The following is a 16,755-nucleotide window of genomic DNA, read 5'->3' on the forward strand; positions in this document are numbered from 1 at the left end:
CCCCCATAAAGCCCCGAGGCGCCCAGCCGCGCCCCACAAAAGGACCGGGAGGCGACTTTGCTTTTGGTTTATTGCCCCTCAGCAGGCAGCGGGAGTCAGGGCCCAGGCTGGGGCTGCCCGGCTCAGCCAGCGGGTCTATACAGTGTGTGCAGGGGTGCCGTTCGCCCCCTCCAAGGAAATGCACTTTTGGGAATGTCTCGAAGTCGAGGACAGGGTCACCTCGGTCCTGGGGAATTTGGGTGGGTGGAGTAGGGCCACACTGCAGGGCCGGTGGGTCCCGTCCGGCAGGGGTCAGACGTCAAGAGAGGAGGCAGGGGACAGGGAGGGGGTTCGAGAGGGCGTGGTGGGCACCGGCCCCGTGCCCCCAGCGCCCAACACTCGCCACTGGAAGATGCTGGCGTCCTTGCCGCCCAGCGAGATGAGGTGCGAGTCATCGTGCGTGAACCGGACGCTGGTCACGTGGCTGCCGTGACCACCGTACACGAGGCTCGGCGCCTGGGCCGGAGAGAAGATGGAGCTGCAGCGGCCGAGGGACCCCGGCCGCCCGCCCCGCCCCGGAGGCCCCGGGAGGCCTCACCTTGGCGTGCGCGCACGGGTACTGGAAGAGGTGCACTTTGCAGAAGTCGTCGGCAACGGCCACGACGCGCTCATTGTGGGAGCGGCACAGGGAGTTGATGTCAGTTCCATCCGAGCCATCTGGCCACACGCCTATCACAGCAGCCGGCCTCAGCCCGACCTCCCCGCCCCCACCCGCGGTCCAGAGCTGCACCATTTCCCCCCTAGCTCAGGCAGCCCGGCCACCCACCCACCACGTTCCAGGCAATCCTTCCCAGTCCTGAGGGCCAGTGGCGGAGGCGGGGGAGGGGGGCGGCTCTTGGGTTGGATCTGCCAGTTTCTTGACGCCCACCCCCTACACATGTCCAGCATTCCGAGCCCAGGCGGGCTGCACCTTGTCCCCCCACACTCACGCAGGTTTCCACGGCCCTGTGCCCCTTCTCACCGTAGACATGGAAGCCCAGCACGCAGGTGTAGGTGGCCCACTCCCGGTCTCGGCTCTCGTAGCGATTCCTCAGCAGCTTACAGCCTCCAGCCACATCCCCTGGGGAGAGAGAGCCCACCCAGCTCAGTTCTCACCCTGTCCTCCGTGGGGAGGATGACATGGGAGGCCAAATTGGAAAGACTGGCTTGAGGCCACGGCATGTGATCTGGTCAGAGTGGTAGCCCTCAGCCCAGGGCAAAACCCAGCCAGCCCCTTGTGCTTCCTGAGTTCTCATCTGAAGTTCTCCTCTCTCGATAAGTCAACCCCTCCACACCTGTCCTGAGAAACTTTTCCAAAACAATCTTTTTCCTAGTACATTTTTCAACTCTCTTAAGGCCTGGTGGGAACAAGACATGGTGTTAAACTGTGTGTGTGGTTTTTCTGTCCAGTGACATTTCTCCTATTGTGTATAAACTCATCTTCAGCCCCTATCTGATTGCCCCTCTACTGGGGGCTTCCCTACATTTCCTTCATCCCCTCCCAACCAAGAGCCCACTCACATAAATAAAACCCACCCCAATTCCCCTCTCATGCACTCCCCTACTGTCACTCACAGTAAAGGATCTCATAGTCCCCAGAATTGGACATGATGAAGTTCCCATCCTTGGACCAGTCAAGGTGAGTGATGAAGCTGGAGTGACCCTGGGAGCAAAGGTCAAGAGACTTAAAAATGCAGCCACCATTTCCCACCCCTACCTCCAGAAGGGCATTAGTTTACCTGCTATGGCAATGCCCCACCCTCCACCCCAGCTTCCTCACCACACAGCGGCCAAAACGGCTGGACTTGGCACCGTCACTGGAAACGCTATAGATGTAGATCATGTTGTCATGGGAACCGATGGCCAGGTACAACCCATCTACAAAGACAGTCACTCAGAGAGGGAAGGGCCTAGGGATGAGTCTAGGTCTGGGGATGGAGGTGGCTCCCACCTGGGCTGTACCGGACCACTGATAGCTGCTCATTGCCATCGGTGATGTCAGACACAATCTCTCTGGTCTCTGTATCCAAAACCAGCCACCTGGAAAGGAAGGAGGTGGAAAACAGGTGTGAGGATACCTGTCCCGAGCAGGGTGCGGGTTGGCAAGTCAGAGAGCCTCAGAGACACCAAAAGAAAGGCTATGATACAGACAGGGAGGTTGCCATTGCATTCATATGCTGGGAAGTGGAAAGGGGCTAAGGGCAGATAAAAGCTGAGGGGCTCCTGATACCTTCCGAAAAGGAGTCCAAAGGCCCAAAGACAGGGCTCTGTGGATTCTATAAGCTTGTCACTTCCCTGTGTTAGTTTCCCCAATGCCCCGCCCATCGCCTGCTCCTCTATCTGGAACTGCCACCTCCTCCACTCTCAGAGGAGGGGGAGTGGACGGGGGAGGGTGTGATGACAGCTGCCACAGGAGAGCAAGGGAGACCCAGGCTGCAGGGAAAAGCACTGAGGAGTGGGAGGGTGCAGTTGGGGCTCCTGAACAGGCAGCGATCACAGTCCTCCACTGCCCCCCATTACCAGAAACCCTTCCCATACCTCCTACTTTCCCCTCCCAGGAGTTCTGGCTCCCTCTCACCTCCCTGTGTTCAGTCCTACGGCCACAACTGCCCCACTGGGGTGGAAGTCAGCACAGAGACCAGTCTCCTGGGAGAGGGGAGAAGGTGAATTCAAGAAGATGCCTTTCGAGTGAGGGAACTAAGATGGATACCTTGTCATCTTGATAACAATGGCAAAGCCTCCCCCGTTCCAAGGAGGAGAGGGACAGAAGACCTGGGATGGCAGGCAGGGTGCCTCTGGAACCTAAACAGAGGTGCTACTCAAAACACTCAGCCACCAGAACTGACACCCCCAGCTGTGCGGGAGGTTAACCATTAGTTGCCGGCTCAAGAGGTCTAGGGGCTGGGGGGCGGACAGTCTTCAGGGACACTGGTACCATCAGTACAGAAGAATAAATATTTTAGCAGCCAGTACAGTCACACCAGTGCAAGGTGGCTGCCTCTGGGAGCAAAAGGGAAGCGGATATTGGGGAAGGAGTGGCGGCCACAGAAGTCACGGTGGGTATGACAGTGAGGATCCGGGGACGCAGAGCTCTCTACCTTGAGGTCGATGCTCCAGGCCAGGGCATGGCCCTCCCCGTCCCAGAGGCAGAGCTGCCGGTCATGGCCACAGGTGAGGAAACGGTTCTGGAAGGGATGTGTGCAGAGCCCCCAGAGTTCATCCGTGTGACCCTGCAGCGGAGCACGGCTGTCATCTCTGCCCCTCCCCCACAGCTCTTCCCTCCCTGCTCCCCCAAAACCTTGCCCCCCCCACCTGGATTACAGGGGAGAAGCCCTGGGCCAGATCTCCCCGCAGCAACGCATTCTTCGTGGTGCCCACCAGCAGCTCAGAGCCAGGCCCCTCTGCAATGGCCCGCACAGCCCCAAAGTGTTCAGGAATCTGCAGGGGGGTGCAGAACGTCAGGGGCCCCCTGTCCATTCTTTGTCCCCCTCCTTCCCTTGACCCCAGGCCAGCCGTCACCTCCGCCTCCTGAAGGGCCACCAACCCGGGCCCCCACTGGACCAGCCGGCGGTCCCGCCCACCACCACTCAGCACAGTCCCGTCCCGCCGGAGACACAGGGCGAAGATGGAACCTTCATGAGCGTGGGCCTGGGCCACAATCCCATAGGTCTCTGTTGGCAAAGTCCAGGTGGTCATGCTTGTAGGGTGCAGGGAAGGAGGGAACAAGAGCAGCCTAGGCGGTCACAATAGAGTAATGACTCCCAGTTGCTGAGTGCCCGCTGAATGCTGTCTCTGATCCTTGGCTCTTCTCCCCAATTTACAGACTGAACAACTAAGGTTCAAAGAAGTGAGGTGACTTCCTAAAGGCCAGTACTAGAGGTGAGCCCAGAGCCTGGCAGACTCCAAAGCCCCAGCCTCCTCCCTTTGCCATGCTGTCCACTACCCTTCTATTCTGGCTGCCTAAAGAGCCCCACCCTCTGACAGAACCCATCAGCTCCCCATGTGAAAGGATGGGAAATCCTCTCCTCTGACCTCACAGACCCTCTGGGGAACTAGCCTTCCAGGATGCCACCCCCATCACATACCTTTGGCCCCACCCCTGCCTGGGGTCCTGGAATCGGAGAGGCTCCGCCCCCAGGTGAGGATGTTCCCCTCTGAGTCCCCAGTGAGAATGTCTCCATCAGGGAGGAACACAAAGCAGGAGATAAACTTGGGCTTCTTGTATTTCTAGGGGCGAGGCGAGCAGAGAGCAGAGGTCAAAGGGTAGGGCAAAGACTACAAGTCATGGCACCACTGGGAGTTGCGTAGCATTAGGGTCTATAGTACTCAGACCAATGCTTTCATCTGCACTCTGCCTTCCCCCACATCCCGCACCCATCCACGCCTCACCCCAAAGACACCCTGTTTCCTGGTAAGCGTCCCGTTCCCAGGAACCCCTGTTCCACCATTCCAGTTCCAGAAGTGGACGTGGGATTTCCCACTGGTGACGATGCTGCTGCTGTCACGAGGGTTGAAGCCAACGGCGAGGACTGAGTCATTTGTACTCTGAAGGGAAGATACTAGATTCAGCCACCCCAAGCCCTGTACACCTGCATTCTACCAGAATGGCACCCTGACAACTGGTCTGCTGAGATCCAGAACCCTCAGGGCAACCCTTCCTCCAGGGACTGCCCTGGTCCCCTAAGAGCACCACTCTCCGTCACTCACTAATGCCTTACACATTGTCTCTCATGAGGTCAGAACCTCTGTGGTCCCCACTTCACAGCCTCAGAGAGGCTAGAAGGCTTGCTCCAGGGGACCTAGCCAGAAGGGAGGTTCGTGTTTGGGAAATTTGAGGCTCTCTGCACCCTAACCCGCCCGGCGCCCCGCCAAGCCCCCTGGACACCTCACCTTGATCTCAGCCAGCTTTGTGCCCCGGCTGCAGTCCCACACAGACAGCATGTGCTCGTTGGAATCATCCACCACACAGAGGAAAGCGCCCTGATCCTGAGGCCAGAGGACACACCGGAGGGGCCAAGTGAGGCCTGGCAGTCAGGGGGTTCAGGGTCTAAATGAGGCAAGGGGCGCCATGACAGGCTGAGAGAGCAGAAGGGGCCACGTGTCTCTTAGGAGAACCAGCTGGGCGGGGCTCGGGAAGGCCAGAACCTCTGAGGCTTCCTGGTGAAGTACAAGAAGGGGGTTCCCAGACAAGGAAATGGGGGCCTCGAGGCACCAGGGCCAGCTCACCGCAACTGAAAAGGCCAGGGCCCCCACACCCCGCTCGAAGGCCCCTAGTCCGATCTCCTGTAGCTTCAGCAGCGTCTCGGAGTCCCAGACATGAACCACAGGCTGCAGGGGCTGGTGGAGGAGAAGGAGTCAGGGGCGTGAAGGAGGGCCGGGCCGGGATCTCACCCTGGTGTTTGACTGTAGCCTTACCTTTCCATCTTTATCCACGCCGGCTGTCTGTCCTGAGGCTACACGCACACCATCAGGGTGAACAGCCAGGCTAAGTGGGGGAGGAGACACTCTAGGGAAGGGGGTCGGTCTCTCAAGACCACCCAGGACACCGTCCCCTGGGCCTGCAGAGCAGCAAGCCCACTCTCCTCTCCTGCTTCTCCACATTCACCCAAGACCTTCCTTCTGCCAAGCCCACCCTCCCCACGCCTTGAGCTGCCCACTCCCCAGCCCTCGGACCCTCACCATCGAACACAGTCTGTGTGCCCCCGGTAATGTCTCTGACCACCACCTCCAGGGCCCCCGGGGCCCCCCCCCGGGCCGGTACAGCACCACCACACAGGCGATAAAGTAGACCACCTCCCCAGAGCGCAGCACAAACAGATTAGAGCGGGAGTCACGACCCCGGTACCCATACCTGGAATGGGGATCATGGTCAAGGAAAGGGTTGGATCAAGGGCACAGTGAGGAAAAGAGGAGAAAGACAGAGCTCCGACCAGCAGCGCCACTGGCAGAGGATAGATGGGGAGGATTCAGAGGTCTCCCTCTTCTTGCAGACCCAGGAGGAAATCGTAAAAAAGCAGGGGGAAGGGAGGGTTCATGATGGGAAGGGTGGTTGCCAGGGGGCTGAAGGGGGCAGGATACACCCAGTCAAGGCTGAGGGTCTCTGGGGGTGGGCCGCTGGGCAGCTCCTCCACGCTGCGGATGCCAGACGGGATGTACATGGTAATGGGGCGGCCTCGGAGGAACATCTTCACTGAGATGCCTTCTACAGTGAAAACAAGCAGGTGTCAACCACCGTCCTGCAGCTTCCCTTCCAGAAAAGTCAGGGCAGAGCTCCAACCACCATACCTCACAGCTCCCCGCCAAACAGCTCCTGGGGCTGTAGCCCCAACCCCATCATCCAAGTTCTTCCAGATCCCTCTGGACATACCTAAATTGTAATTGCTCCTCCGAGAGCCAGGACCACCGGGGCTGGAGAGGGAGTCTTTTCCCCCACGGCTGTTGGGCAGAGAGAAAAGCACAGGGACTGCGGTCAGACCCCAAGACAGAACTGAGGAGGGGCAGGACACAAGAAAGGAGGTCACCCTAGAGGTCACAGTCACCTCTGCACACTCTAAGTTTGTATCGTGAACAGTGAGGGCTCTGGTGTAGATGGGCTCCATGTAAGGTGTGAGAAGACGGAGACTAAAGGGGCCAGCACAGCTGTAAGAGGTAGTGTGCGGTGACACTTTCTTCCAGACCACCAGGCCTCTGCCTATCTACCTTTTCATTTCTCCATCTGTAAAATGGGCCCATAGTGACTCTAGAAGGTCCACAGCCCTGCCTCTTGGGGATCTGAGAGGTCAGCAGGAAAGTCCTTGTCTCTCAAGGGGAAAGTGAATGGTGAATTCCAGAGATCACTGTTATCACAGGATAATAAGATGACAACCTCTCTTCCAAGAATAAAGGAGAGGCCGAGGATAGGGTGAGAGTAAACACTCAGGTGTCCTGGAGCCTGTACGCACTCTGAGACAATCCACTGGGATTTCCCCCTTGCTCTCTAAAGTGTGGTAGGCTGGGGAGGGGGAAGAGAGCTGGAATCTGAGGAGAGTCACCCATGGAAACCATGAAGACTTTTGGAAAACCCTCTTGGGAACTTGAAAGGGATGCTGTGGTATGGTGGAGAGGGCAGGGGTAACTGGAGTCAGGAAGAGTTCAGTTGAAATCCTGGCTCTAGCTGCGTGACCCCAGGCAAATGACTTACCCTCTCTGAGCCTGCTTCCTCACCTGGCCAATGAACAGCATGAGACCACCTACCCCCCAAGGATGTCGTGGGGACTGAATGAGATGGAGGAGGTCGAGGGGTTGGCACAGTGCTGGGTACACAGCAGGCGCCCCAGGAGCGCTTGTTCCTTTCTTCCTGTTGGGCAATGAGGCCCCCCACCCCACCCAGGGAAGCCAGGTGAGGGATGTGGAAAGTCAAGAACCTGAGCCTGGGCGGGGGGGGGGGGGTCGGGGGCGGAGGCGGGCGGGCGGGGGGAGCCTCGCCCACCTCTCTGTACTCCCTGACCGCAACAACAGGTTGGCCGAGGAAGCTGCCTTCCGGGAGAGTTTCTGGCGAGGGCGTTCTGAGGGCGTCGAGGAGGAAGAATTTCTCCGTGGCCTGGACAGAGCACAGGGAGCAGGTGGACGGCATTCCTGCCGCTGGGGCTCCCCTATCCACCCTCCCACCCAGCCTCCCCCACAGGACACTTACGCGTCAACGCGCTGTGGGGGCTGAGCCAGCCTGAGGACCCCTGGGGGCCCGGGGGAGCCCGTGCCACTGCTGCTGCTGCCCCCTCCTTCAGACTGGGCCCCGCTAGCTTCCTCACTGCCCCCCGGAGGGGCTGGGGGCCCGTTGCTCAGCCCGGGGGGGCCAGGGGATGGCTCCACCTCCATCTCTGCTTCCGTCTGGGTGCCTCGGCTCACCAAGGAGGGGCTGCATGTGGGTGGCAGTCCTGGGGGGGCTGCGGGGCTGCTGGGGAGACAGTGCATCAACCTGATGGCCCTAGAGGCCCTATCGAGGAGGAGGAGGAGGGAGTGACCACATGCATACCTGTCCCTTGGAGGGCCCAGGGTGCCAGGGTCCTGCAGGGAGGTGGGGGGTGCCTGCAGCCGCAGCAGGCGAAGAGCTTCTGCCAAGGCTGCCTTCACCAGCTCCATCTCCTTCTCCTGCACCTGAAGCCGCCGGCTCAAGGACTGCAGGGCCTCTTGAGCCGGGCCCTCACCTGGGAAAGGGGCAAGAAGCCGTCAGCATGTCACCCCACCCCCCTCTTCCACACACACACCTGGGGAAAGGCTTGAGGGGATTCTCTCTCCCCCTAACTGCATCTGTCCAATAGGACTGCCCCCTGCAAGCAGCTCCAGGCTTGGAAGCACTCCCAGAGGGGAGGAGACAGTGGGAAAAGGATCAAGGGCCTCCTTCTGGCAGGGCAGGCGAGGAACCTGGCAGAGCTCCCTTCCTGCTGCCTGTCCCAGCCTCCGCAAAGACAGGGAGTACCATGGAGTACCAGGGGGGAAATATGGAGTTCTGCCGAGGAACGTGGGAACCACAGACGGAGGCGCATGAGGGACGACAGGGCCCGGCCCAGAGTAACCGTAGGACTCCAGGCAAGGCAGAGAAACTGCGAGGGAGCACCAGGAGAGAAGCGGGCGACTCAGAGGACAGTCATCCTGAGGACTCAGAAGAGAAGAGGTCCGGAGTGACAGGAGAGGGTTAGCAGCGGAGAGCAGAGGTCCCAGCGCAGGTTCCAGGGTAACAGAGAAGATCAGGAGTAAAAAGACCCAACAAAGCGGGGAAAGAAGCCCAGGGTAACACAGGAGGTTCGGAAACTTTGAAGGGGCCCAGAGTAATACGGGGGGCAGGATGGCATTGTCGAAGTCCGAAATGACAGTTGGAGGACCCAAGTAACTAGGGGGAGCGGCCTGAGGAACCGTGGAGGATGCTCTGAGCCCCCGGGGCCAAGGAGCACGCGGGGACGCCCGGGACAGCCGTCGGGCAATGGCAGCGCCAGACTGGCCGGCGCTCCGGGAAGGGGCACGCCGCCCGCCCCGCCCCGTACTCACCGGGCCCCCCGGCCCCGTCCATCCGGCCCCCGGCTTGCTCCGAGCGGCGGCGGCGGAGGAGGAGGCGTCTAAGCCGCTGGGGCCATGGCCAGGGAGAGGGGAAGGGGAAGCACCCCGGGGCGCGCGCGCGAGGGAGCCGAGCCACCCCCCGGGGGCGCTGTCGGGCGCGGGCAAAGGGCCTGGAGGGGGCGCTGTGGGGAGGGGGCCGCAGGCTCTGGGGCTCGCCGGGGCCTCGGACTCTCCCCGGGCCGCTCTCGGCTCCCGGGGGTGGGGTGGCGGGGCCGTCCCGGGCCCCAGCGCCGCAGCACAAACAGGCCCCGGACGCGGAGCCGCCAGGAAGCGCGGGAGGGGGGGCGGGACGAGGGGGGGGCCGGGCCGCCTGGTAACCCCTCCCTGTCCGGGCCTCGCGGCTGGTTACGGGGGCGGGGCCAACCCTCTGACCCCCCCCCCAAAAAAAACGGGTCCCCTCGGGCCACCGCCCTCCAGGCCCTTCCGGGATCCTGGCCCTCGGACTCTCTGGGGACCCGGGAAGGAGCGCGGGGCCCGAGGTCTCCGCCCCCAGCCCCTTGCCTCTGGGGGCAGAACCGACCAGCCCCTCCCCACTTCCGCGAGGGGGCAGAGGCGGGGTCACGAAATCGGCACTTTGCCCGGGGGCGGGGCTTTCCCTCAGGGGCAAAGCCGAAGCATCCCGAACTGGGACTGGCTGAGGACCCGGCCGGCGGGTTATTAAGGCTGTGGCGGGAGGATGCCCAGGGTATTGGGGTCAGGGTGGCATTAGCCCAGCTCAAGCCGGGCCGGGCTGACGCAGCATCCTGCCACGGCCAACCCCAGCCCCTGACAGCTCTGCTGTCCCTCGGGCAGAGATGGGAGATGGCGCCGGTGCTGGCCCTGGTGCTGCCCCTCCAGCCCCGCATCCGTCTGGCGCAGGGGCTCTGGCTCCTCTCCTGGCTGCTCGTGCTGGTCGGCGGCCTCACCCTCCTCTGTAGTGGGCACCTCCTGGTCCAGCTGTGGCACCTTGGTACCTTCTTGGCTCCCTCTTGCCCATTCTCTGCCCTGCCCCAGGTTGCCTTGGCAGCCAGTGCAGTGGCTCTGGGCACAGGACTGGTGAGTTCAGGAGCTAGCCGGGCCAGTCTGGATGCAGAACAGTACCCTCCCTGGCGAGGGGTCCTGGGCCCACTGCTGGTGGCTGGCACAGCGGGGGGCGGGGGGCTCCTGGTCCTCGCCCTGGGACTAGCCTTGGCTTTACCTGGGACTCTGGACACGGGCCTGGAGGAGGGCCTGGGGTCTGCCTTGGCTCACTACAAGGACACAGAGGTGCCCGGACGCTGTCAAGCCAAACGGTTGTTGGATGAGCTGCAGCTGAGGTACCACTGCTGCGGCCGTCATGGCTACAAGGATTGGTTTGGAATCCAGTGGGTCAGCAACCGTTACCTGGATCCCAATGACCATGACGTGGTTGAGTGAGTGATTTGCTTCTCCCCTCCTTCTCCTTCTCTTTCCTTGAAACCCCACCTCACCCAGATAGGCAGTAATTCATCTAGTGATTGAGGGAATGGGGCAACAACTGTGTGACCCAGGGCATGGTACCAAACTGCTCTGGGCCCATGTGTCTGTAAACTAGAGATGATAAAACTACCATCTCACAGAGTGGTTGTAACGATAAGTGAATTATGGCTGCCTGGCATAGTAAAGCAGTTGTTAAATGTTTCCCTCATTTTTCCCTTCTCAACTTCTGTACCCTGCAGCTTCTCCCTCAGGCCTCTATCTCCAGATATCCTAACACCCCTGCCCCTCCCTTTGCAGCCGGATCCAGAGCAATGTGGAAGGCCTGTATCTGATTGATGGGGTCCCTTTCTCCTGCTGTAATCCCCACTCACCCAGACCTTGCCTGCAAAGCCAGCTCTCAGACCCCCACGCCCACCCCCTCTTTGATCCCCGACAGCCCAACCTCAACCTCTGGTCCCAAGGATGCCACGAGGTGTTACTGGGGCACTTGCAGGGGCTGGCAAGCACACTGGGCAACACGCTGGCTGTTACCTTCCTGCTGCAGGTGAGTCAGCAGAGAGTCTGAGGCCTCCTCACTGCCTCCAACCCAGGGACCCCTGGAACTGCTGACCCTTGCTGACCTCTTGCTTCTTGCTTCCCCCCACAGACTCTGGTACTTCTGGGCCTGCGGTACCTGCAGACAGCACTGGAGGGGCTCGGAGGAGTCATTGATGGGGAGGGAGAGGCCCAGGGCTACCTCTTTCCTGCTGGGCTGAAAGACATGCTGAAAACAGCCTGGCTACAGGGAGCGGGGCCCCATAGGCCAGCACCTGGGGAGGCCCCACCAGAAGAGGAACCTCCCAAGGAGGGTCTACCTGAGGCCTAGAACTTAAGGTGGGGATAGGGGTGGGGGGAAGGGGAGGGATGGACAAGACTGGAAAGCTCACAACTCCTTATAGGCTCCCCGTGAGGGAGGGGGGAATGGGATTAGAGGGTTAAGGGTAGTCAGTGAGCTGGACTGGGGTAGGAGAGAAAACCAGGTGTCCTAGGGCCTAGTCCATGGCCAGAACCACCAAGGGACAGAAAAAAAAAAAAAACCAAGGTGGTAGAAATGACATGGGAAGGCCGGGAGGCTACCTCTGGTGCACAGACTCAATAAAGCTTTCGGACTGAAACTCCTGATCTTTGTCTGTGGGGGGCCCTGAGAGAACTGATTTCCATCTGATGGAGAAGCCAGGACCCAAGGGTTTTGACCCTGGTAAGAATCAAATGCAAGAACCTGACATGGGAAGTGAAGGAACACAGAGGCCCTGCCAGGTTGAGTTTTTATTCTGGAGGTAGGAGAGGGGGAGGTCAGCATGCTCAGGTGGGGAGGGTCCAGCCCAGCTCCTCCAGCCCCCCTAGTGCATGCCCAGCCCCAATAAGTTACCCAGTGACTCAGCTGCCCTCCCTCCTGAGTCTGTCTGTTTTCTGCTCCGCCCCAGACAGGGCCAGTCTGGCTCAATAGGAGGGCTGTTTGTCCCTAGCCTGTGGGCAGTGCCACATGGCAGGCCAGGGGAGGGGCTGAAGGGGTGGAGGGGCCGCTCCTGGCTCTGAGGGGTCAGGACTTGGAAAACCACATCCTGGGCGGGCCAGGGGCACAGTCCCACAGCTCTGTGCCTGGTGAGCTGGTGGGCAGGGTAAGGCCACCATCACACCTCGACAGCTGGGTCTGAGCCGCGGCCCTGCCGCTGCAGCTGCTCCTCCTGCTTCATCTTGGGCTTCTCCGTCCGTGTGTGCCACACCAGAACCTGTCCAGGAAGGTTTCAGTTAGAGCCGGGCCCAGCCTCAGCCAAGCCTCTGGGGCACTCAGGATAAAACGGATCCTCCCACCTCCTGGACACACACCATGTTGGCTGCCAAGTATGAAGGGCAGGGGGAGTGGGGAGGCTTTAGTGCCTTTGAAAGTCAAAGTGTTAGTCACTCAGTCATTTCCAACTCTGCGACCCCATGGACTGTAGCCTGCCAGGCTTCTCTTTCTATGGAATTCTCTAGGCTGGAATACTGGAGCAGGTTGCCATTCCCTTCTCCAAGAGATCTTCCTGACCCAGAGATCAAACCCAGGTCTCCTGCATTGCAGGTAGATTCTTTACCATCTGAGCCATAAGGGAAGCCAGTGCCTCTGAAATGGGGCCTAATCCCTTACCCTGTCTGTCTGTCTCAGGGGTGCCAAGAGACCACTTTCCTTCTCTGACTTCCCCTTCAATAGAGTAAGCAAGCTCTGCAGGGTCTCTCCTTGTTCAAACACCCATCCTAGATCCTGCTCCACAGGGCCTCATTCCACTTCTCCCATCTCCTGTCCATCCTAGAACCGGGTTTCTATGCCCACCTCCATGGCCTTACCCGAGTGCAGTTGGCAGCCCGTGGTTCCAGGTCCTTGGGATCTACAAGGTGGCTCAGGAGACTGCTCTCCAGATGGCCCCGAGGAGCGGTAGCATCAAACCGGGCATTGGGTTTAGCCAACAGCAAAGACAGGGCGACAGCAAATCCCGCCATATCCACTGGGAAGGGCCTGTTGGGCTCCCAGGCCGTGTGGAAACCAACAACCCGGCCATCCTGTACACGAGGGCCCTCGAATCGAAGGCCGCCCACTAGCCCCACAGGCCACACTGAGACACCACGGGTCCAGCGCATCTAGCGGAAGTCGGGAAAGAAGAGACAGACAGGAAGTGGCCCAGAGGAAGAGGAGCAGCAGCAAGGACCACTTGAGTCACTCTGCCCCACCACTCCCCACCCAGGGAAAATGATGAAGCAGGTCCCACCGGGCCTGAGCTCACCTCCTCAAAGAGTTCCCGGCTGTAGGTGTTGTCATCGTCAGCAAAGTACACGACTCCCTGGGCACCTGGTGGGGGTGGGTCCTTCTCTCCCCCAACAGCACCCACTCCGCTCCGGAGCCAGTCCAGGGCCCTGTTGCGTTGCTCTACACCTCTGGGCCGAACCCAGCCTGGCTCGCCCTCCCGGAGCCGCTGGGCCTTGGGGGTAAGGACCGCCAGGTGTGTGAAGAGGAGGCCAGAGGCAGCCAGCAGCCCCGAGACCAATGGGGTGGGGCCCTCAGCATCCTCCACCAGCAGCCAGTGCAGCCGGGGCACCAGGCTCAGGGTCTGGGACAGCCGCACCAGCTCCGCCTTCTGCACCAACCTGCAGGGGGAAAGATGCAGGAGGGAAAGGGTGGCCACCATTTGCCCACTCCAGCAGGCATGTATGTCTTCTTCTGGGCCACTCCTAGCACCCTCATGACATTTCCCTGACCAGCACCCAAACTCCCTGTTGTTGTTTTTTGGCTGAGTAGCTCAGCTTGTGAGATCTTGGGTCCCTAATCAGGGACGGTACCTGTGCCCCCTGAAGTGGAAGCACAGAGGCCTAACCACTGGACCGCCATGGAATTCCCTCACCTGCCCTGTTATTTTTTTATCTTTTTGGCCATGCTGCATGGCATGTGGGACCTTAGTTCCCCAACCAGGGATTGAACCTGTGCCCCTTGCATTGACAGCACAGTCTTAACCTCTGGACTACCAGAGAAGTCCAAGTCTTTTGATTTCCGGTTCTGTAGACAATACAGAACCGGAGTCTGAGGTGGGGGAGTCTTGTAGACACTTTCTCTTGATGTCTGTCATTGCTGGGCAGAGGGCAGTGCCTTCTTAGACCAACATGATTGAACCAAGGTCATCCCCGAGCCTCTTGTAAGTTTCTTTGCCCTTCAGATGGGCCTGCTCGCCCCAGGGTTGGCAGTGTGTGCACAGAGAGGGGAGGGTCTTAAGATGCCTAGCCTAGGTGGGCCAGCCATCTGATTCCAGGCAGATGTCAGCAAGCCCTTTTGGCTCCTTTCAAAACCACATTCCCCAGTTGGTATGTATCACTAATAATGCTACATTTTATTTTTTTTTTAAAAGGAACCCACGTAGCACAGTGTGGGGCAGAGAGTAAACACACTAAATAACAACTGGTGTAACTATTTCTAGACCATCATATGACTAAATGGCCAAGTCCTTCTCTACTTTACATTAGTCAAGAGGTTCTCAAACTTCCTCACCAAAGTTTCCCTAAGGAGTCAGAGTGAACTCACTTGGCAAGTTCAGAATTTCTTTGAAACTTTATTGTTGTATCTTAAAATGTCTCAGGAATTTTTTACACTACTTCATGGCACATCTCTGTCTATATTCTTTATCTTTTGGCCACGCTACATGGCATGTGGGATACTAGAGCTCCCAACCAGGGATTGAACCCGCAGTCCCCATGATGGCAGCCAGGAATCTCAACCACTAGACCACCAGGGAAGTCCTCCCATCTATTGTTTATAGAAAAAACAATTTCCCCAAGATCTGAGTAATGATGTGGTTCATTTAGCCTGACATTTGGCAATGCCTTAGCCTGAAGAACATCTGGCCCAGTGCCTCCTGAAACTCATCATCAACCCCAGCCTCTTGGTCCATGCAGATCCTGGGTGAGTCAGAGCCCATACCTGGCATAGGTGGGGGTAACAACATAGATAGTAGGCAGAGCCTCGGGTTCAGGGGGCTGGGCAGGGGCAGGGGCTGGGCGACGGAGATCGGCTTGCAGCTGGGAAATCCTCAGATCCTTCTGCCGAAGCTGCTCCGCTGCTGCCCGCAGGGGAGGGAGGCAGTCACATGGCTGGCCTGGTCCCAGGAAACAGGGATGGGGGCAGAGAACCACAGGATGTTCAGCATCCCAAAGGGCATTAACCTTCCCATTCAACTAACCAGTGCAGGGCTCTCCTTACAACTTCTCTAACAGCTTTTCCACACCTAGGGTGGTGAGGAACTTGCTGCCTTAATTAGCAGCACCTCTCCAACTTTTAACAATTCCATCCATTACAATTTTCATATGTCTATTAAGCTGATCACCTGCCTCCATCCTTTCTACCTGCTGGGCCTAATTTTGCCTTCTGGAAGCATAACGAACAAGCTGATCTCCTAAAACAGGGCAGTCTTTCAAATACCTGAGAATCATGCAGTGGCCCAGTCTCTAAATCCCTGCATAAGAGGCAGGGTTCAATCTGTTCCGTTGGCTGTGTGACCAAAGACTCATTAAATTCATTGATTCCATCACTGGATAAATATTTATTGAATGCTCCTCCTGGGAGGCACTGCCTTAGGTGCCCGGGCTGCAGCAGGAAACCAAACAGACATGGTCCCTGCCCTCATGGAGGTTGCAGTTTAGTGGAGGAGCTGGACACTAAGCAAAGAAACAAATTAATACAATTTATTAGAAACTGTGGTAAGGGCTATGAAGGAAACAAATAGGAGGGAGACTTAAAAGAGAACGCAGAGTAAGAAGAGTTACTTTTAGCTAAGGTGGTCAAGGAAGGCCTCTGTGAGGCGGTGACATGTCAGCGAGCTGAGACCTGAAGGATGAGAAAAAGGCAGCTGGGGAAGAGCTGGGAGAAAAGGTTACCGGCAGAGACAGGTTAAGTGCTTAGAGCAACGAGCGTGGGGTTTTCGAGAAACTGTCATGAAGCCAGTGTGGCTGGAGCAGAGCGAGCGAGAGGGATGGGAAATGGGGTTAGAGAGGCAGACGGCGGCGGGATCACGCGGGGCCCGGCAGGCTCCGGGAAGGAGTCTGATTTCACCCGAGGTGCGGCGGGCAGCCGCGGTGCGTTCTGGAGAGGGTAGTGCGCCCAGGGGCCGCAGGGGGGCTGTCGGAGGACCGAGCCGGATGAATGGGGTCTGCGCGGGGCTTCATCCCCAGGGCGGGATGCACAGCGGCGGGATGCCCTTCGGCCGACTCGCCGCACCCCCGCCCCGCCCCGCTCACCGAGCTGCACCAGCGCGTAGAGTAGGCCGGCGATCGACACCAGGAAGTAGGCGAGGAACACGTTCTTCAGCTTCAGCTTCATGGCCGCGCCGCCGCCGCCGCCGCCGCCGCCGCCGCCGGGGCAGGCGGGGTCCGGCGGGGACAAGGGGTTCCCGCCCCCCGCCCGCCTGCCAGCCCCGCCCCTGCAGCGGCCCCTCCCCGCGTCCCGCCCTCCTCACGCTCGTCTCGAGCGGCTCCCGGGAGCTAGCGCTGGCTGCGCCCGTCTGGGCCCACTTCCGGTCAGTCTGCACACCCCCTTCCCTCTGGGTAATTTCCGGTCCCATTGCCTAGTTCTGGGAACCACGGGAGTGGGTGACGTCATATCCGGCGTGTCAAGCGTGCCTGGCCGGTGGTCAGGAGCCAAGTAAGGTAACGTGGGAG

The 16,755-nt window shown here is 59.4% G+C and overlaps 3 protein-coding genes across 4 annotated transcripts; 1 reads left to right on the forward strand and 2 right to left on the reverse strand.

Annotated features, from left to right (window-relative positions):
* Positions 1-53: 53 nt before the first annotated feature.
* Positions 54-9,360, reverse strand: EML3 (EMAP like 3). Its single transcript, XM_040256022.1, is given in 23 exon segments — positions 54-495; positions 578-708; positions 1,001-1,099; positions 1,594-1,681; positions 1,799-1,896; positions 1,970-2,058; positions 2,597-2,664; positions 3,117-3,248; positions 3,331-3,456; positions 3,538-3,689; positions 4,104-4,245; positions 4,408-4,563; positions 4,909-5,004; positions 5,245-5,355; positions 5,434-5,503; positions 5,698-5,771; positions 5,773-5,869; positions 6,097-6,220; positions 6,386-6,453; positions 7,487-7,597; positions 7,691-7,951; positions 8,030-8,201; positions 9,040-9,360. Coding segments are annotated over 23 exon segments (2,691 nt in total). The 5' UTR covers positions 9,062-9,360; the 3' UTR covers positions 54-291.
* A 136-nt stretch (positions 9,361-9,496) lies between these two features.
* On the forward strand, positions 9,497-11,621 carry ROM1 (retinal outer segment membrane protein 1). The gene is made up of 3 exons (XM_040256026.1): positions 9,497-10,499; positions 10,843-11,089; positions 11,192-11,621. The coding sequence occupies exons 1-3, from the start codon at positions 9,910-9,912 to the stop codon at positions 11,408-11,410; spliced, it is 1,056 nt and encodes a 351-aa protein (XP_040111960.1). The 5' UTR covers positions 9,497-9,909; the 3' UTR covers positions 11,411-11,621.
* Positions 11,622-11,837: 216 nt separating this feature from the next.
* Positions 11,838-16,511, reverse strand: B3GAT3 (beta-1,3-glucuronyltransferase 3). 2 transcript variants are annotated; one of them, XR_005723663.1, is made up of 6 exons: positions 16,336-16,511; positions 15,521-15,756; positions 15,023-15,197; positions 13,341-13,701; positions 12,907-13,197; positions 11,838-12,314 (listed from the first exon to the last, which is right to left on the reverse strand). XR_005723663.1 is itself a non-coding variant. In XM_040256027.1 (5 exons), exons 1-5 carry the CDS (start codon positions 16,415-16,417, stop codon positions 12,216-12,218), a joined length of 1,008 nt encoding a protein of 335 aa, XP_040111961.1. In that variant the 5' UTR covers positions 16,418-16,505; the 3' UTR covers positions 11,838-12,215. The 2 variants fall into 2 exon arrangements, 1 of the variants encoding a protein (XP_040111961.1); XM_040256027.1 differs by lacking the exon at positions 15,521-15,756 and having other exon boundaries at positions 16,336-16,505.
* Between the last annotated feature and the right edge of the window lie 244 nt (positions 16,512-16,755).

This window comes from Oryx dammah, unplaced genomic scaffold, assembly GCF_014754425.2.
Source record: "Oryx dammah isolate SB20612 unplaced genomic scaffold, SCBI_Odam_1.1 HiC_scaffold_15, whole genome shotgun sequence".
In the NCBI taxonomy this organism is placed as follows: domain Eukaryota; kingdom Metazoa; phylum Chordata; class Mammalia; order Artiodactyla; family Bovidae; genus Oryx; species Oryx dammah.